At 36.7% G+C, this 19,954-nt stretch overlaps 3 protein-coding genes across 5 annotated transcripts; 2 read left to right on the forward strand and 1 right to left on the reverse strand.

The window, feature by feature from the left end:
- Positions 1-213: 213 nt before the first annotated feature.
- On the forward strand, positions 214-7,507 carry Tbc1d8-9 (TBC1 domain family member 8/9). 2 transcript variants are annotated; one of them, XM_076899645.1, is made up of 19 exons: positions 214-412; positions 1,248-1,414; positions 1,525-1,698; positions 1,773-1,869; positions 2,006-2,195; positions 2,290-2,366; positions 2,444-2,500; positions 2,573-2,777; positions 2,844-3,049; positions 3,135-3,424; positions 3,493-3,696; positions 3,766-4,097; positions 4,258-4,413; positions 4,481-4,666; positions 4,750-4,938; positions 5,128-5,290; positions 5,391-5,726; positions 5,817-5,938; positions 6,004-7,507. In XM_076899645.1, the coding sequence occupies exons 1-19, from the start codon at positions 369-371 to the stop codon at positions 6,220-6,222; spliced, it is 3,414 nt and encodes a 1,137-aa protein (XP_076755760.1). In that variant the 5' UTR covers positions 214-368; the 3' UTR covers positions 6,223-7,507. The 2 variants fall into 2 exon arrangements, with proteins under 2 accessions (XP_076755760.1, XP_076755761.1); XM_076899646.1 differs by having other exon boundaries at positions 1,776-1,869.
- On the reverse strand, positions 5,940-8,251 carry Rps21 (ribosomal protein S21). The gene is made up of 5 exons (XM_076899691.1): positions 8,150-8,251; positions 8,003-8,060; positions 7,765-7,900; positions 7,613-7,680; positions 5,940-6,158 (listed from the first exon to the last, which is right to left on the reverse strand). Exons 2-4 carry the CDS (start codon positions 8,050-8,052, stop codon positions 7,615-7,617), a joined length of 252 nt encoding a protein of 83 aa, XP_076755806.1. The 5' UTR covers positions 8,053-8,060; positions 8,150-8,251; the 3' UTR covers positions 5,940-6,158; positions 7,613-7,614.
- Positions 8,252-8,624: 373 nt separating this feature from the next.
- LOC143426306 (uncharacterized) lies at positions 8,625-19,836 on the forward strand. Of its 2 annotated transcripts, XM_076899679.1 has the most exons (8): positions 8,625-8,975; positions 10,347-10,457; positions 11,378-11,476; positions 17,595-17,693; positions 17,782-17,880; positions 18,194-18,391; positions 18,479-18,574; positions 18,736-19,836. In XM_076899679.1, the coding sequence occupies exons 1-8, from the start codon at positions 8,964-8,966 to the stop codon at positions 18,931-18,933; spliced, it is 912 nt and encodes a 303-aa protein (XP_076755794.1). In that variant the 5' UTR covers positions 8,625-8,963; the 3' UTR covers positions 18,934-19,836. The 2 variants fall into 2 exon arrangements, with proteins under 2 accessions (XP_076755794.1, XP_076755795.1); XM_076899680.1 differs by lacking the exon at positions 10,347-10,457.
- The last annotated feature ends 118 nt before the right edge of the window (positions 19,837-19,954 follow it).

Raw genomic sequence — 19,954 nt, forward strand, 5'->3', positions numbered from 1 at the left:
CAATTTTATTCATCATACGTTGTGATAAAATGATTTAAGCATCTGTTTAATATTTACAATTAACTAAATTTCAAGTCAATTTGTTTGATATACCATACAAAACGAAGTGTTAGATTCGTTCTCAAAGAATATAAAAGATAAAAAAAAGGTATCGAATCTTTAGTAACATTTTATGTTAGAAGCATGGCGTCATTGTTGAAATCGTCGCAGCTGACAACGGGGGATTCGTAGTGGAGTTCGTGTTGGTGTTTATCTTTGGCAAGTATTTTTTTCTATTCGACAGAGAGCGAATTTTGCGAGTGGCTTGGATAAAGTGTGTTTGAATTGGTATCGTTAGTGCCATATGTGCTGGAACAACAGTGATCAATATGTGGGTGAAGCCACAAGAGGTTCTACTAGCAAATGCTTTCTGGTAAATTTACATGTGTATACAACGTTCAATGTACTGTTATAATTACTGTTTACATCGTGTGTCAAACACAGCTGACAGAGCTGCATAAGAAATTTATGCAATTTTCCAAGCATTTATTATGGTTGAACTTGCGCTAATCCGTGCATACGCCAACATCAGCTGAAAAATAATTATTTCTTGATTAATTTGTGAGTTTTCTAGCGATGTTATTTGTTTACGTTTCGTAACTGTGCTTAGCGAAATCAAATGTTACGCATACGTTAGAAGATTTTACGAACTGAAATTCTTATGTATTTCTAAAGTTTTAAATTACTGCTTTACCTTTCAACGTTACCATGCAATAGAAGGATATAAACTATAATATATTGCGTACGTATGTGAAATCCGGTTTATTGCCGATAAGGAACGTTTGCGGTATTGGCAACTGAATCACTTTCCCAATTATCTACGAGATTAATTCATTCCCCTTCAATGATATTTATGAATAAAATATACATAAGCATGTATAGAATTATATGTAAAGTTATTGTTTCCTTGCTTGTACAAGTGATTGTGTAAATAAAAATTGTACTCTTAACTTTTAAAACTAGCTTATTGTTCATATCTACTTGTATTTTTTTATGACTTGTTTATCATTCATCTTCTTTATCATACAATTATGCTTAGTATGCCTTGCTTTTAAATCGTTATGATATACATTATCTAAAAACATTTTGTTAATGGATTTATATAATATAGTTACAGTTGTTATTCTATTGTTTTATATCGAAATAAGCCTTATACTATTTTTATAAAAGAAGAATGATACTATTTTCTTATTATTATTATTACATAGGATAACAGAACAAGTGACTGTATACTTTGTTTTACAACGTCGTAAGGGACATGGAAGGACAAAAGGTCTTACTTCTATATTGGTTGGAACCTTGGACAGTGTTTTTGACACAAAACCTGCACCGTTTAGAATATTACATCAGACACCATCGTCAGAAGTTTATTGGGGTAAAGTAGTTCAGTTATATATATATATAATCATTTGTTATAACAATTATTAACAATTTATTATTATAAATAAGAACCTATTTTGAAAGAATTCTTTCTATCTTGTATAGAAATTGCATGCTCCTTGACACACGAAGAAATTTTGCAAGATTGGGAATGGCTTCACTCCAATTTGATGGACACTTTAACTTCTTTTGATACAGAGGAAGAGATAACAGAATTTGTTTGTTGTAAAATACAATCCATCATTGCAAACAATGTACCGGACTGTCAGTTTGCAGATGGTAAATTATTAATTATGAAATTAATTGGGAAACAAAATTCCCACATAATTACTAAATTTTAATGTTCTCCATAGAAGAAGATCCAGAATCATTTAAAACTGTGTCCTTTAAATTCCATCAACTTTTTAATGTACCAAAGGAGGATAAATTGGTCAATTATTATTCCTGCAGGTACTTACACAATTAACTTGAGAATAAAATATTGAAAATATTTATTACATCACAGAAACATTAAACATATTACTGTGTACATTTTTTCAATATTGCTAGTATTATATACAATAATGTTAATATATTGTTTCTTTAGCTATTGGAAATCTCGCTTACCTAGACAAGGATGGTTATATTTATCCATACATCATATGTGTTTCTATGCCTATATTTTGGCAAGAGAAACGAAATTAACTATAAGATGGACAGACATTACTGAATTAAGTAAAACTAATTCCATCCTATTTCCAGATAGTATACGTGTTACGACAAGAGACAATAAAGAGGTGAACAAAAAAAGTTTTGTTCATTATTTATATATATATATGCATTATTTATATATATACTTTTGTTGATAAGCATTTGTTTTTTTCATGACAGCATTATTTTTCAATGTTTCTTCATAAATCAGAGACATATTCATTAATGGAACAACTTACAAATATTGCTATGAAAAGGTAATACTATTTACACTATGCAGTACGAAACATTGAATAGTACATTTGACAAGTTAATGTTATATTAATTCTTTTAGGCTTATAGATGAAAAAAGTGGCTTTAATGAAGATAGAGAACTATTGAATAAATTAAGGTATTTGACAGTATCTTGAAATTTTTAAATAAATTTTTTGTACATTGATTTTAATGGTAATTTTACTTTTAGTAAAAATGTACCTAAAAAACCATCTTTCTTAAAAAGAGACCTTGATGCTCGAGCACATTCAGAAGCTTATAGATTACAGTTCAGATTACCAGGCATTGAAAAGTTGGATGGTAGCATTGATGCAACACTATGGACACCATACAATAAGAGATATGTGTGGGGAAAAATATTTCTCTCCCAAAATTATCTCTGTTTTGAAAGCAGGGTAAGTAATATGAATAAATGTAAATATGCTTGGAAGAAATTTGATGATTTAATACTCGTGTCATAGGTAAAAGGATTAGTAAGTGTAGTTATACCTTTGAGAGAAGTAAGGCTTATAGAGCCTGCTGGAAATCAATTAGGCAGTACAGGAATGGATAAATCCATTCTCGTGACAACTGCTCGATCATCGTTTCTATTTGCTCAGATTCATGATCGTGATTTTGTCGTACAAAAGATATCTGAGTTACTCGCAAAATCGAAACTATCAAATTTGTAAGTTTTCAGTATTGCTACTTTGGATGATGCAATGTAATAATATGTGTGCGTATCGTAATTATCAGATTCTATCCCAAAATAGGAGCCTAGATCATGCACTTTCTCAAAACAGTTTGCAACAGAATGACAAAAATAGCGAAGAGACTAAATCTACTAATGATTGGAAACCTCAACCGCCATTAATGACTCTATTCAAAGCACCCTTGAGTAGTGAAGCAACGTTAAAGCAAGAAGCTAAAGAAAAACAATGGGAGCTTCATTTCGCAGAATATGGTAGAGGTATCACAATGTACAGAACAACAGAAACAGCAAAACTTATAATTCAAGGTGTACCACAGACTCTTAGAGGAGAAGTCTGGCTCACTTTCTCTGGTAATATAGTGAATACAATATTATTACATTTTAAAGGAACCAACACGATACAATCTGTTTATTTTTAGGTGCTTTAAATGAAATGGTAATGAATCCTGGACTTTATAAATCACTAGTTGATCAATCATTGGGAAAGACCTGTCAATCAAATGAGGAAATAGAACGCGATTTACATCGATCATTACCCGAACATCCAGCATTTCAGTCTGAGACTGGCATCAGTGCATTAAGGAGAGTTCTTTCCGCGTACGCATGGAAAAATCCACAAATTGGTAAAATTTTGATTTGTTATAATAAAACTGTGTTGTAATAGAAAGTTTTTATGAATTATTTTTGGACAGGTTATTGCCAGGCGATGAATATAGTAGCTTCGGTTCTATTGATCTATTGTTCAGAAGAATCTGCATTCTGGCAGTTATGCAATGTATGTGAATCGTTGTTACCTGACTATTATGACAGAAGAGTAGTAGGTGCTCTCGTTGATCAAGGTCTATTAGAAGAGTTGGCCGCTGAACATTTACCGACGTTACATGCTAGACTGCAAGAACTTGGTCTCATCAAAGTTATATCACTTTCGTGGTTCTTAACCATATTTTTAAGCGTTATGCCAACTAGTAGTGCAGTGAATATAATGGATTGCTTTTTCTATGACGGAGCAAAAGTAATTTTCCAGGTACAACATATATTTCACGTGCATTCATTTTCTTTTTAGCTCCTTAATTATTGTTCGCTAGTTAAAAGTATTGAATTTTATTGACACCTTTTCTAATGAATACAGAATAAAATACATACAGAAGAAATTTGAAGTAAACAGGTATTTCTTCCTGTGTCAGATAGCATTGACAGTACTGGAATGGAACCAAGATAAATTGTTAAATTGCCGCGACGACGGTGAAGCGATGCAGTTATTGACAGATTATCTTGGAGGTGTATACAATGATGAGGGACTTATACTTCCTAGACCAGTTGACACTGCTACTCCTAATAGAGTAAGCACATATTCCTGATCGTTTTATATACCAAGCAATAATTGTACATACACTCTCATTATTTTAGAGTATATCCGTTCAAACTTTAATATATGAAGCATATGCACGATACGGATCTTTGACTATCGGTGGAATAGAAAGGCTTCGTTTAAAACACAGACTTCGAGTAGTTCAAAGTTTAGAAGATGGAATTGAAAAGAACGTAATCAGGAGCGTTGTTCTTGACAAATATATGACAATGGAAGAACTGCAGGTATTCTAAATGGATTTGTAGTTATATAGGTATATGAATGTAGCAATTTCGAATGTTTAAGAACCAGTGATACTGATGTTTAGGATCTGTTGAGTTTGGTGAGAGAAGAATTAATGAGTCAACGGAAATCCGAACCTGATCGTTATGATCCCACTCAACCCCCTTACGAAGCGTATAAAGTAGATTTCGAATTGTTTCGAATATTATTCGGTGGTTTATCTCCATGGGGAAAATGTAGTCAAGCTGAATCCCTTGCTGCTCGGTTATTCTGTGTAAGTTAATGGAGGTTTAAAAGATAATGTTTTACCTTTTTAATTATAGTTATTTACTCTAACGAAAAAATTACAAATGATAACAAGCAATAGAAAATGTTAGAGAATTAACATCTATGTGTATCTTAATTTTATTGAATAAGATCAAGAAAATACAGAAAATGTTCATAAGTGGTATTGTACTATCAGTTAATGGATCGTAATCGTGATGGTCTACTGAACTTTCGGGAATTAGTACAATCAATCGGAATGACAGCAACCGCTGATTTGACCCAAAGATTGAAACTTTTATACACTTTGCACTTACCACCGCTGCTTACACCTGTTGATTTCGAATCGCCCACGCATTCTGGTAAATACTTAATACTTAATTACATTTGAATAAAAAGAAAAAGTATTTACAGCTATTTAATGTTACTTTAAATAATTTAAACGCATATTATTAATATCAGATGGTGCTGAGGTAGCAGCAGAAGCTACAGATTTCTTTGATAGTATGGAACAAAGTGCTGCTTCCTTAGAATTGCCAATCAGTTTAGCGGAGGAACCGTCTGTTGGTACATTATCTCGTTCGACAAGTTTGACCAGTCAACAGGGTGATCAATCGTGGGAAGTACAAAGCATGGGTAGTTTACGTTCTATGATAGCGTCTAAGGATAGTCCATTAGATCTAAAAACTGTACCAAAAATGTCACAGAGACACTTTATAGCGTTATGGAAGACGCTTTATGACATGTTTCCTGCACAACCAGAAGAACAAGAAACTTATCACTGTATAGCATCGATAGGTAAATTATATATACGCATGTACATCAAAACACCATATACCGTTTACTTATACCAGATTAGAAAATATTCATTTCATGTAACATACATAGGTACTCTTTTACTCCAACTGGGTGATGTTGGTAAAAAATTTTATGTCGATCGCGATGAATCCGAGGACAGTTTACTTTTAGCTGCTACCGATGCTCAACAGACATCCTCAGTTGCAGAACGGGTGTGTATCATAGAGTTGATTATTTTGCAGTACACTATAAATTTCACATAAACAATTATTTTTAGTCGCACGATCGCAATGGCAATCCTTCGAATGCAGTTGCGTCAACTGGTCCAGATTGGTCGATAAGTGTCGAACAGTTCCTGGCATCTGCCTTAACAGGTCAAGCCATAGTAGATTTTTTTAGTAAAAGAGCAGATCTTGTAGAAGCGATTGCAGCTTTGAAAAATCGGAGGTTTAATCGAGTTCATTCCTTATCCGATACTCCTGTGTTAAATGTTTGATACACAGATTCAGCTGTGTATAAAAGTAGTATAAGATACATATGAAATTTATAAAGTCATAGATTTTCTTGAATGATTGATCAGCACTTTTATTTCCTAAGGAAATTTTTTCATATATTGCAATTAGACACACAAATAAATCTTAGTTGGAAATAATAGACTTGTAGCAAAAAGGAACATTTTTGTAACAGAATAAGTAATTAAAATGAATTAAAACCACAATGTTAAATGTAAAAAATCAAATGCAATGATTTAAGTGATATTTTTACATTTAGAAATAATTTGAAAAAAGTATTTATCACAAATTTTAATTAAATTCATGGAAGTTATATTTTGTTTCTCAGTGGCTATACCTGCTTTTACTTTATTGTATAGGTAAAACTTGATCGCACACGTGGTTAAAAATTGATTACCCTTTAAAAAATATCAACTATAAAATATATATTGGCCTACTGTAGCAATTATATAGGCAGATAAAAAAAAAAATATGGCATCAATAGCATATACTCAGGGTAATGTTTTAAAGGCAGTTCCATCATTTTTTAACAATAATTATGCATGAAAATCAGGTTCCCGGTAAATGATACTCTAATATATAACAAATATTTTTTAAAACTAATCTGTTTTAAATATTTACGAGTTTCCGTATTTTCCCAAATATAATATGACGCGAGTGACGTATGCACAAAATTATATAAAATATTTCTACTGCTTAATCTTTCTCTCTCTCTCTTGACATAAGTTATTCCTAAAAATTCGAACATACTTAAAAAGTGAAAAGAATCATTAAAATAAATTTGAGTTAATAGTAGTTACAATAACTGTATATGATAAATTTAGTTTATAAATAATATGGTAATCAGTCATCGAGACTGCATTTATACCATGCGTCCTTGGTAAAGATTAGATTATTCTAAATATTTAACAATTTCTACTGATCCTTATTATTCAAGGTGTTATATGTATAATAGAAAATATCTACAATGAATACATATTTTAACATGTTTGTAAATGTTTTTGTTGAAAGCAGTTAAATATTAATATTGGAGATCATACTTTCTTGACTATATGCAACACTATATTTTTTAAAATGATTTTTATTTTTATATAATCAATACATAAATCATTTCTGAAATGGTATTAGCAAAACAAATTGTTGCAGTGAAACAAGCATGGAATATTCAAGAATTTATCTTCCCGTATTATAAATATATGTATGTATATAATGATCTATTTCATATACAAAATTATGTACAAATCCTATAATAAATGGTACATGCAACGAAGTTCTTATAACCAATTCAATTTATAATTTCAGGTGAAAATAGAAAAATGAACTACTTGAGTCTTTTTTTATATTTTTTATTGAAAGAATAAAATAATTATCTTACATTAAAAATTTTTTGGTAGTATACCATCATTTTTTGCAAGACGTACCAAACAATCATCAGATTCGCCCTGAAAAATATATTCAAAGATTAATCGAATGGACCACAAATTTATATACTTATTTGGACATAATATTGATAAAAAGAAATGTACCATACGACGAATAGCTCCGCAGATTGCATACATTTTTTGCGAATCAGTCATGCGCCCAGTTTCGGGATCAACATCAGCAATACTCAACTGAATAGACGCATGATCCTTTGCGTGGATGATACGGTTACTCGATGAGCTGCAAAATTAACAGGTACTATTTATAAACAAATTTAACTTTAATTCGTAGTAGAAAGTAAGTCATGTAGCAAGTAGAGCTCAATCCACGTGCGTCGCTTACCATTTTCTTGGGATGTACAAGTCAACAAGTATTCCATTATCGTTTTCCATTTTTGTGTCTGCAATAGAATTTATGATGTAAAATCTATATACTATGCTGAAGAAAAATTTCGCACAAGGAAACTGTTTAATTAATATACCTTCTTACTTCTATTTACTAGATGTACACCGTAAAATGGCTACGCACAGAAAAGAGACTTCAGAGCACACTGTAGCTACATATGTCACAGATAAATCAGGGTAACCAACATTACTAATAAATTTCTACGTATCCCTATAAATTTAAATATATTTTTATGCCTTCGCATCAGGTACATACATTTTTCAACTTTTACAAATGGAAACTTAATGTTTAGAATTGATAAATGTTTAATCAATTATATAAAATTAGTGTGACGAAGTAATGTATTAAAAAACGAATTGAATTCATTTTTCTAAGACAAACATAAGAACAAAATATTAATATATAATCGTGTAACATATGTATAGATAGCATTAAGTAATCGTTATAATGAAATATGAAAAAATCTTGATTTAAAAATGAAAATGAGATCAAATAAATTGTATGTGGCAGGTAACGCTACCAAGCGGGCAACGAGGGAAACAACCGTTGTCTATACCACTGTCGTACAGTACTATCGGGCATTCGGTGACTTGAAGTCATCCGGTAAATAATGAAGCTGTTATGCTGTGCCTTCGCGTTTCGTAAATACAAAGGTGCGTGTTAGTGGTCTCTCGCGCGTTTAAACGGGCTGTGATACGAGAGTGCGTCCGATCTTAAGACATGTACCGTATACTATCGACAATATTGGAATTGAAATTGACACGCGACATGTAACCGAAAGCATGCTCGATGCACGACGATGCAATTGCAACATTAACGTTAAGTGCATTTGTTCGTTTTCTTGTAATTACAACGAGACGTTGATCGCGCGAGGTCCTGCTACACGTGCTCACCGAACATGTCTATGAAGGTAAAGCTTCTCTTTATTAAAATTCCATCGTACGGGGTAACATATGTAATTTTCTGTGTTAACACATTTTGAATGAAACATCGCGTGTCACACGACGCAATGCAATTAAACGAAAACAGCGAATACGGTTTTACCGTAATTCCCAAGATATATCTTGTGACAAAACTTTTTTTACGCTTGAAGTAGTAACTTTAGGTAAACAATTTTTTGATCGATTTTTTTAATTACATCACCTATGTCCCTTGAATGAATACATTCACAACCGGGAGTAATTTTTTTGTCCTCGGAAAGATAATTTAATGAGCGATAATATATTTTTTGTTATGATTGCATTTACGTGTTCACGTATCGTTAAAATATTCGTATATGATGAGTAACAAAAAACGAGCTCGATCGCGATCGTTTACGTGACACGTATACACTTGGAAACATAAAACTAGATGAGATCAGAAGAAATTTGCGGAGATCTGATGTCACTTCTCGGCTGTATAATAAGTAATGAACACCTTGTCCTGTTGATCGTACGCATGGTTGCACAACGATCCTGTATCGCTTTTATTTATTAATATGTTAATTCTAACGTGTCTGTGGCCAAACAATTTCTATCGTTCATGGCCGCGAATCGTAACAATCGATTGAGATCGCTTAAGATCTTACGCGATGCATTGATAGTTGTTCTTAACGCGGGATGACCTAGAAACAGGCTGTTGGAATAAAACGCAGCGGAACATTGCACTTTGACAAGCGTTGCACGCTTTGTGCGCCGGGTAAAAAAAACATATTTAAGTGGAAGTGCAGCTTCTATTTTTTTCGTGTCACGTATACACATGTCTAGGTGAAACGTGTATGCACCGTCTACTGGCTTTTATAGTAGACGAGTTTTATGGTGCGATATTTACATGTACAACATACCCGGTTCGCATTTTAATCAAGATTTCATGTATTCCGTGATTTCGAGGCGCACGCGGCAGATAAGCATTTAAATAGTTTCAATTAGTCCCGTTAATAAGTGCTTTCGCTGAGCGGTCGACGCTCGAAAATCTCTGTACGCGTTCTAAAAATGTTGAAAAGTTCATGTCTCGCGTGAAAAGCCAAGAGAAATTGTGAAACACCGCATAATTTGTTTAAGGCGCGATTTCGGTTACGGTCCAACGAGTCTAGTCCATCCACGTTTCACGATTATGATTGCTTAATCGATACATGGTTGACGGAGGGTGATGAACTCGTTCTCGCGATCGGTAAAAGTGCATAGGGGAGGAAAGTGTGACGAAATCAGCAGCGAAATGAAACAGAGAGAGGGCGAGACAACGCATCGAGGAAAATCTCGATTAATTTTAATGCATTTTCTGTTCTTCTGTTCCTTTATTTTAGAAAGAATCCCCTTGGGACGTGGAATTGCATTTGGCAGCGGCACGTGGCGATGCGAAACGTCTACGAGTTCTCTTAGATTCTGGACGCGTCCACGTCGACTGCAAAGATAAGGTAGATCGTGAAAAAAATAGTCCATTCTCACCGACGTGTCGCGCGAACATCACTTCCCTACACGGGGAATTAGTTTTACAAGGCGACGAACCATCCGTTGGGTCAGCTAGTTCATTATGCAAACGATACAACGTCGTAAAACCAAGTACAAGTTCGTATAACGTTATTCATTGTCTCGAAAGTGGTTTATTAGATCACGCGCGTATATTCGTTCCACTTTGGCACGCGGTCAAACTTGATCGGTGTATTTGGAGGAATTTGGAATTTGGTCAAGGCACGATGGGTAGTTAACGTTAACCTTCTTTTAAATGTCAAGACGAGTCGTTCTGCCGTTTTTCGGGTATACCTCGAGTCTTCTTCCTTTGCTAATTTACGGACGATCGGTTTGGATTAATGACATTGTTAAGGATCGGTCCTCTTGATTGGTTGTTACGTCAATTGAGGGAACCTTACCGACAGTCCCCTCATTATTGTCGCAAATTATCGATGCAGCGATGACGCGTGATTCGATAATATCGGGAAATTCGCGTGAAAAACGAAGCTCTCTAATTTAAAATCGGTTTCGAACGGCGAGCGCAAGCAAATTGAGGGAGTTTACACGACAGATTTACGACGCTTAATTGGCTGTTCAACGATTCCGGTCTACGCGAGTAATCGCGAAACTAGCCCCGTTTAAATCAATTAGAAAGCAACGCGGAGGATTTCTCATTAGACATATCGCATCGAGCGTACGTACGCGCGTGCATCCATGAATATATAACCACTTAAATTAAGTCCAGTTGAATGTTTTACCATCGGGTTAGTAACGGAAGTTGAATGGGGAAAAAAGGAAGTGGAGGATGAATATTTTGAATGTTTGGTCGATGACTTACTGTTTACAACATTACCGGCAGGTCGTTGACCCCGTCCACCTGTTTCAGGATGGAACGACTCCTTTAATATTGGCCGCTGCCGGAGGGCACATCGAGGCGGTCACCGAATTGCTGCAACAAGGGGCGGATCCTAATGCCAGAAGGCTGGTAAGTCTTGAGCATAACGTATAGCCGGTCCATGAATGAACTCCTAAGAATGAATGAAGCCCGTTGAACGTGCGCGTCCCCGCAACCCCGTTACCCACTCAGTGGAAATCTTCACGACGTCCAAAAGTTACAGTTTCGACTCATTTACTTCTTTCTGCTGGCATCTCGAGTATACACCGCTTTTCCTTTTCCTTTTTTTCTTTCCTGTATCTTTAACTTCCTTCATCTCTCTCCGTCAGAGCCAATGGAGACTTGTAGAGCTAGAGTTATGCACTTTGAAACTATTTGTTGCATAACATGCTTCACGTAACGTAGTATTTTTAACCATTAACTGGCTTGGTGAAATAACAGATACTTCAGCACCTTATCGGAGCAATTAATTGCAATAATCAGAAGTAAAGCTATAGCTAATTATCTTCTGTCCTCTCTAAACATGAATCGCTACGATATTTACTACAAAAAAATTCGCGTATGACATTTCCACGTTTATCTCGACAATAGTGTGCGGCAATACCGTAATCGTCATTCACGTTCGATAATGAGTCTCGCAAATTGCTGTGTATTCTTGTCAATTATGATCTCTCGTCGTACGTACAAAGAAAAACACTTTACAATCTTCCTGTGTCTTTTAGTTCCTTGAAAATAGGAACAGAGGAACAGTACCCCTCGTGATCTACTAACAAAGGGAGTGGAGTGTCTGCGGGACATAAAAACCCTGTCGCCTGATACACGAGGCACCAGGAAACGGCCGAGTGGCCCTTTTTAAGTGGCTCGCGACGATTTATCGCTGAGCCCACGTATATACCACACGTATTACCTACTCTCTCGGTGATATCGGGAATACAGGTATTGTATGCAAATCTGTTGCAACACGGGGTCCACTCGCAATTTTCGGCCACGAAAATGTGGCCGTTTAGCTTTCGATTAAGGAACCTCCTGGCGTATGATTCATTAATTAAATCATGGATGATTGTTAAGCAACGCATCGCTACCCAGAGACTATTTTACTTATTTTTTTGGCGCATTCATGGACGTTCTGCAATTGAAATTAATTTTGACTGAGTACATCTATTTATAAAAGTGTCCACGCATAAGTTAAATTCCAAGATTCGCCGAGATAGCCAAGATTGTACCGACTACTGACGTATATTTACTACTATTGTACGCTTCTTTTTTCCTATACTCTCTGCTGTTTCAATTTTTTGTTTTTGTTTTTACCAAAAACATAATATAAAAGCACAGCAGAGAAACAAGATTAATTTAATTGACAATCCGTCCGCTATCCTATCTCTTTTAGATGTGAGATACCGGTATGCAAATGAGTCGAAATCTAGCGGACTCGGAAAAACAGGAAAAAGGAATGTAATAACGTTCTTTCTGGTATTCGAGACCGAGGAACGATGGTACAGGGGAACAGATTACGCAAACACGCGTTAAAACAGCTAAACGCGAGCCGGCCCGTTACTCAATCACCGCAACTCGGGTACCAGAATTATTTTTATTTACCGCGGCTAAGAGAGAGAAGGAGCAATCTGTTCAGCAGCCACGCTCGAATCCGATGCTGGCGCGATTGGTACCGAAACGGAACCACTTCCAACTGTTTACAAGCGATCTAGATGAATTCCTGATCGATCCCAATTATCGAGGATGGAGAGAGTCAACGGGGGAAAAGTAGGATGGCCGAATGTAAACGCGACAGAGCCGCAATTAGCAGCGAGCAGAGTTTCTGCTTCTTTCTGACCAGCCAACGATCGCGACTTGCTCGATTATTCGGTCGATAGAGGAGTTTCTAATCTGTATTCCGAGATTGGAAGACAGCTATCCTCGAGGTCGGACAAGGAACGTGACTGTTTCGTTTTTCGTCGTAGAAAATAGGGTTGCTTACGATATTTTTTTTTAATTAAGCCCGATGATTCGTCAAGAACGTTCTTCTTACTCATGCTGACGCGTCGCGACCCATGAATCGGTATCCGTAGTAGATTCTAAAACAAATGGATTGTTTATTCGAAATGCAATTTTCGATTGAATTATATTGCACAGTCGTGCGTGCAATTTTTTAAATCGCCTGCCTTACGATCGCACGCATCACATATGGAAATGTAACTTGTAGTGGTATCTAGCGCAAATATGCAGCGAAAAAAATAAGACCGTATTATATCTGCAGCAATGTTTAATTTTAACTCTAACTATAGTTTCGATTCATAAAATTAAAGGTCAGCGAATATGAATTATGCAAATAGAATATTGCAGTACTTTGAACATGACCTGTTAACTAGGTCATTTCTCGGTAAAAAAAATTTCTTCCTACGCATTAATCCCACATAAATCGATTCCTATTAACCATTTACAATGATCGATATCACGTAACGTATTCCTAACACTAACCCAATGATAAGCGTTAGAGAACAAAAACAATTTGAGAAAATACGCTGAACCCTCGCGTAACACGGTTTCCATCTAATACCGAAGAGATCGTAAGGCAGAGGGTTAAGTTAAACAAATAATGTTAAGAATGTCTAATTAATGCACGGAGAAACGTAGCGAAGTAAGAATCAGGAAAAGTAAACGGCGGAATCTGTAACAAGGGAAGTCGAAAGCTCGAACGCGAATGGATTAACGTCGGTCAATTAGTCACGCTCGTTCTACGGTTTCTAAAAACCGCGACCTGGATAAAACGAACGAGCATATTTCGCCTCGTAAATACCCCCGGTGTCGGCGCATAAAATACCCGTTGTCCGGGCCCCGTATGTATTCAAGGTTGCTGAAGCGAATCACGCTAGGTTCCACCGCGTTGTGTACGCGGCCCTCGCGTGTTTCTAATGCATTTTCAGCGGCAGACGGCGACGGTGGCGGCGTCTGCAGCAAGGGTAATAACGCGATCAGCCGCGTAGAACGACTCACGTGGAGCGCGCGCTCGGCTTCTCTTTTGCATAAATTGCTGGGTATCAGCTTGAAAATTGTGCGTGGGCGTTCGTGACACACTGATCCCTTAAGTTTGGCCTCGTTCGAGGAACAGACTTTCGACCGGTTCGAACGAATCGGTATTCAGTGGCCACCGGTACTCCGGGGCGTATCTCGTTACTCAAGCGTCGAGTTTCGCAGATTCCTCCTCGGGGTTTTTTACGGATGTTATTCTCGAACCGGGTGGACCAGTTTGGTTCATTAATTTTTAACCTGGGCTCTGAATTGTGCTTTAACTTCGTTGTGCAAATTGTTTCTCCTCTTAGTTATTTTACTATGTATATACCGTATAAGTCCCCTGTTGGAACATTTTTAAGTGCACCAGTCAGAAACTGAAAACCATTCTCTTATCGCGTTTCATTGACTTATCAAAGTCTTATCTTCCTCATACATTTGTCCAAATATTTTTAGCTTGAGTCACGAATTCGACGAAAGCAACCGTATACAGGCGTTACACTTTATTTTTATCGTTCACGAAAGTCGTAAATTTCTACGAAAAAGAAAGATCGAAAGTTTCGAATTCTTGGATATCCATTTTTACGCAAAACTACGGTAGAACTGATGGTAAGAGGTATGTTTAATTGCGTGGAAAAGCGTTGGCTTGGCGTAAATTTCCCAAAACTCCTGCCGGCGCGCCTTCATAAGAATTTCAAATAATGCAGCGTCGTTCGTAAAACGCGAAAGCGCATTGTATCGCGCAAACACAGCGAGCAAGTTAAAATAGCGTGCGTTGGAAAGCAGATTACACGCAGGAAGTAACGAGTTCATTATAAATCGACGGTGCCCAACGTCCATACATCCAAGCATCCGCGCATTAATTGATACGATCGTGCACTACGAGCAAAGGGCCAGGGTGCAACGTACGTCGCGTGTACCTCGCGTCATTTGCTTCTAATTACCCCGTGTTGTTCGTATTCCAACAAATTAATTAAATTCCTAAAATAAAGGGGTCCCCTTAACTGGTATCAAAAATAACTTTGACCTTTTATAACGCGTCTCACTTGTGCTCGTGACCATGCATCGTTAAATTTACATTTGAGTCAGATGTGAATCCACATGCCAAGATGGCTAACTGTAATTTTCGAAATTTTTAAAATTTTGGTGTCGAAGTACTTGACTGATGTTTGAAATTTTTCAACGGACTTAGTCGTTACGACACATGAACGAGCGATTTGATTTTCGCGGGTATCTATGCGCGTTTATGCTTGGTGATATCACCGCTAGGTGGCCTTGAGCTTTGGCTGATTCTCGCAACTTTTTAGATGATCATCTGGCTTATATACATCGACATTTTAACAAAAAAGTAAAGAAAAATGTGCTTGAAGGGAGAATGCAAAATGTTACTCTTTTATTCACTATTTATTTTACTACTACTACATATAATGGTTTATAAGTTATACAAAATATTTATTAGCTGCAGTAACAGACAATTCTGCAGCATGTAAAAGCAAAAGCGACCGATTTTTGTTGCTTTTTTTAAATTATATTTATACAAAATGTTTGATCTATGACCAAGAACGGTGTATGACCGTTGCCATCTGTGAGTAGATGGACAGGTTGATCAACGTTATAGAATTTCTGCGGTTTGTAATGGATAGGTATTATGTCGTTCGCATGGATTGATATGGTTCAGAGAACACTGGGACTCCATAGAACGCGTACACACGGAAGAACGCTCCAGCGATTTGCCGTATGCGAGACTCAATAGAAAATATAATTAAATACAAACGGCAAATCGATCGAGATATACAGTTTTTTAACACAGTAATCACTGATGCTCCGAGGTAAAAGAACAGTGAAAGTGCATGTATACATATAGCTGGCACTCGAACAGGTTCGGCTTGCATTGGTCTGGCGCACGTTGTTTCTTTCGTGGATATTCGAGACACACACCAGCACTTTCCCTCCTTTACCGATGGATAGATATTCGATTCGAAACCGCTCTCTTTTTATTCAGTTATTCGGAACTCGCCTCTTGTTGCAGCTTTCGGTGAATCTGACCCCGAAATACGTAAATATGGGACACTGATGTCTCTGCACAGCTCGATATCTCTACAGCTACCTTTTTTTTTTTCATTCATTCTGCGTTCATCCACACGCTTTATTAAAATCGTAACATTTCATCCATGATATTTTTCATTCATAATTCAAGCCTTTGTTCCATTTATCCACTAACTGTTTCCTTTGTAAACCACCAGCGGATATATGAACTTTACATCATAATGGTAGGAACATTCTGCCGCGACGAGAATAGAAGGCAACCGATGATACATCAGTTCTTCCTTGGACATTTAAGTAAACGATAAAGCGTCGGTTCTTCCAAGACGTAGGAAGGACACCTCTGGCGCATTATAATTGGTACCTTGCTACGGCGAAGGCGACAGGATGTCGTTCTTACTGTCAATTATCCCGTCGGACATTACCATCACAGAGGAAACTCTACCTCGCGATCGTGGTAATACGGAACAAATTCAGTTTGCGTTTAATACGAGTGGAAAGGTGCGTCTGGTATATCGTAGACGATAAAATAAAAAATTCACGACCTATTCAAGCAGAGTCGTACGCAAGTGAACGTGACATTTAAATGGCGAATGTGTGTCATTAATTATTTGGCACCAAACGGCACGTCTAAAGTAAGGACAGCAGATATTAAAAGATAGTAGTATTACAAGCGTTTTACTATTTTTTTTCTTTTAGACTGGTTCTATTTTCAGCTTTCTTTTCGTTCCCCGATAATCAATATCGATATACTTTTTGAGAATCTACTTCTTTTCCAACCGATATCTCTCAAGTATTCCAGGGACGATAAAGAAAGAATGCTGCTGTCGCTCAACGTTCACGTTCTCCTATAGATGAGACTAAATATTTAATGCGTCTTACTTTTACGGATTCTAAACCCGTTCCTCTCATTTCGAGTTACAGCGAAACAAAGTTCCATGCGATATTGATTACGCTACGTAACATTGTACCAACGCTTCTTCCGTACGTTACTTATCCACGCGTGTTTAGAGAAGCAATAAAACACCATCCTGTTTTACGATAGAGTCACTCGTCCCTTCTTCGCGTCATAAAATCCCCAAAACCTCCCCGGCGCATTATACAATGCCTTCAAGGTTTCACTAAAAATCTTGGAAAATTTATTGTTCGTTATTTTTAGACCGGCACCACGGCGTTGTTCTTCGCCGCTCAAGGTGGCTACATGAACATTGCCAGCCTTCTGTTGGAGCACGGTGCCATCGTCGATTCTTGCAGCATAGTAAGTTGGAACGAAAAAAAAAGAAGTAAAGATTATTTTGTAGTCGAGTGAAATGGAAACGGTCAACAATTTCTGGTTGCAATTGCAGGACGGCGGCACCCCACTATTTGTCGCGTGCCAGTGCGGTCACCTAGATGTTGTGGAAGGGCTGATCGAAAGAGGCGCCAATCCAAACGCTTACATGAAGGTGAGCTGGTCTTATTCGAGTTTTATGGTAAAAAATGTGGATTCTATCTAGTCGGGATTAGTTTGTAAGAAGTCTGCGCTCGTTACCATTTATCGTAAGGCTAGCGATGGACTCAAGACCAAATAACATTGCGCATACATCGCGAGTTTCGAAATAATTCGAGTCGATCGAGGGTCGTACGATAAATTGTCAGTTTGGACTGCCATAGTAACCGCTATTGCAATGACTTTCAAACGTTTAAAAGTCACATGTTTAAAGGTTGATAATTATTGAATAAGAAATGTGTGCATAATTGGTTGTTTCGTCGGCATAGGACGGAGCAACAGCACTGTTCATAGCCGCGCAGAATGGCCATGTGCGTATCCTGGAGGTTCTGCTAGAACATGGGACAAAAACGGACGCAGCAAGAACCGATGGTGCCACGCCTTTATGGATAGGAGCGCAAATGGGACACGATCATGTCGTGAGGAGGCTTTTGAAAGCTGGCGCGAAGGTCGACGCCACCAGACATGTAAGTCGAGTGCGATCGGACAAAGAGAGGAAGCTAGAAATCATCTTTTCGAAAAGAATAGCCGGTCTGGAGTGTTTTCTTTTGTAGGACGGCGCGACCCCGCTATTCAAGGCGGCGCACAAGGGCCACACCGCTGTTGTAGGCGAGCTACTCAAGTACCGTCCATCTCTTGGTATTCTTCCGGTACGTGAAAGTGTCGGTTGCGCTGGTGCTTAGAAAGATACTCGTTGAAGCACTAGTGCACACAGTTGGAAACAGTTTATGATACACCATAGAACTCTGATCAAATGAAATTAATGATTAGCCTTTATATACACGATCTCTTCTTTTCGTCGTCGTTTCAGAATGGTGAAAGTGCGCTGCACGCGGCAGCTTTAACAGGACAGATGACTGTTGCGAGGCAACTGGTAGGCGCAGGAGCGGATCCTTTACTCGTGAACCAAGAAGGCGTCACGCCCCTTCAATTAGCTATTAGACACTCGCAGACGCAGGTTGCCAATTATTTGAAGGATAAAGTTAGAGCACGAACGGGGACATCCTAGCAAAGCTTCAGTTTTTAATCTGCCGTGATAAAATGAATAAGAGAGTAAGAAAAGGAGAGGAATATAGACCAGAGGGAGAGAGATCAGTATTTCTAAAAAGAATGTAATATATGCATACATATGTTACAAAAATTGAATGTATTATATCATCAGATACAATTTACAAATGAAACGATCATCTTATCGCATTTTGCGTACTACTACAAAAGATTGAAAGATAAAGGGGATATTGATCTTTGTTGAAATCGCAAGACTGTGGTCTAAAACTCCGTCACTTTCTTAAAAAATTGTTTGTTATTTTTCGGTGTATATATATTTAGAGATATATACATATATGAAGCACATCCTATAGTATTTAAATATAGGTAAAATATATTTTAGTGCATTCTCTTGTTGTAAATATTTTACAACGTCGAAACTTTTAAGAACACTCTTCGGGTGTAAACGATATACATCGCACAGAGTTGTTTTTACAGTAGAGCTACATCTATATATGTATACCTTGTTAACACCGAACTCGTGATTACATAAACCGGTAATACTTTATGTATGTACCTTCGAATAATGCAATCGTTTTGTTCTAATTGAAGGTTCTATAAGACTGATTGATTTGCCTTTGAAAAGAGAATGAAATTTAATAATTTTTTAGCACTATATATATTACATACATCTATTTCTTCCTGTTGGTTTATACGTGTGTTGCATTAATGTTGTTGAATGGTACGCACAGGAAAAAAGGTATTATTTATATGAAAGAGAAAATATATTTTATGTTCTTAGACTATTCTCTGTGGTGATATTAAAATGTTTTATTTAGATATAAAACTAATGAATATATATATTTATAATTGCTTGTTTGAAGTTACTTCATAACATAATAAATACATTTACTGTTTTCCCAAAGTGTTATGCGTTTTCTAACAACAGGATTATTCTTGTGTATATCTTATCTCTCATTTACAATTTCATGTTGATACATATAAATATTGAACACTTTTTCCTTTGTTTAATATCACAGAAT

Source organism: Xylocopa sonorina, chromosome 8, assembly GCF_050948175.1.
Source record: "Xylocopa sonorina isolate GNS202 chromosome 8, iyXylSono1_principal, whole genome shotgun sequence".
In the NCBI taxonomy this organism is placed as follows: domain Eukaryota; kingdom Metazoa; phylum Arthropoda; class Insecta; order Hymenoptera; family Apidae; genus Xylocopa; species Xylocopa sonorina.

Excerpts from the sequence above, each read along its gene's own strand:
- LOC143426306 (XM_076899679.1), top strand. Across the intron at positions 11,477-17,594 it reads ATCCTAATGCCAGAAGGCTG|ACCGGCACCACGGCGTTGTT; the intron begins GTAAGTCTTGAG and ends CGTTATTTTTAG. Across the intron at positions 17,694-17,781 it reads TCGTCGATTCTTGCAGCATA|GACGGCGGCACCCCACTATT; the intron begins GTAAGTTGGAAC and ends TTGCAATTGCAG.
- Rps21 (XM_076899691.1), bottom strand. The coding sequence starts at position 8,052 with ATGGAAAACGATAATGGAATACTTGTTGACTTGTACATCCCAAGAAAA. Across the intron at positions 7,901-8,002 it reads TTGTACATCCCAAGAAAATG|CTCATCGAGTAACCGTATCA; the intron begins GTAAGCGACGCA and ends TTAATTTTGCAG. Across the intron at positions 7,681-7,764 it reads GCGGAGCTATTCGTCGTATG|GGCGAATCTGATGATTGTTT; the intron begins GTACATTTCTTT and ends TATATTTTTCAG.
- Tbc1d8-9 (XM_076899645.1), top strand. The coding sequence starts at position 369 with ATGTGGGTGAAGCCACAAGAGGTTCTACTAGCAAATGCTTTCTG. Across the intron at positions 1,699-1,772 it reads GGACTGTCAGTTTGCAGATG|AAGAAGATCCAGAATCATTT; the intron begins GTAAATTATTAA and ends TGTTCTCCATAG. Across the intron at positions 5,939-6,003 it reads CATCCTCAGTTGCAGAACGG|TCGCACGATCGCAATGGCAA; the intron begins GTGTGTATCATA and ends AATTATTTTTAG.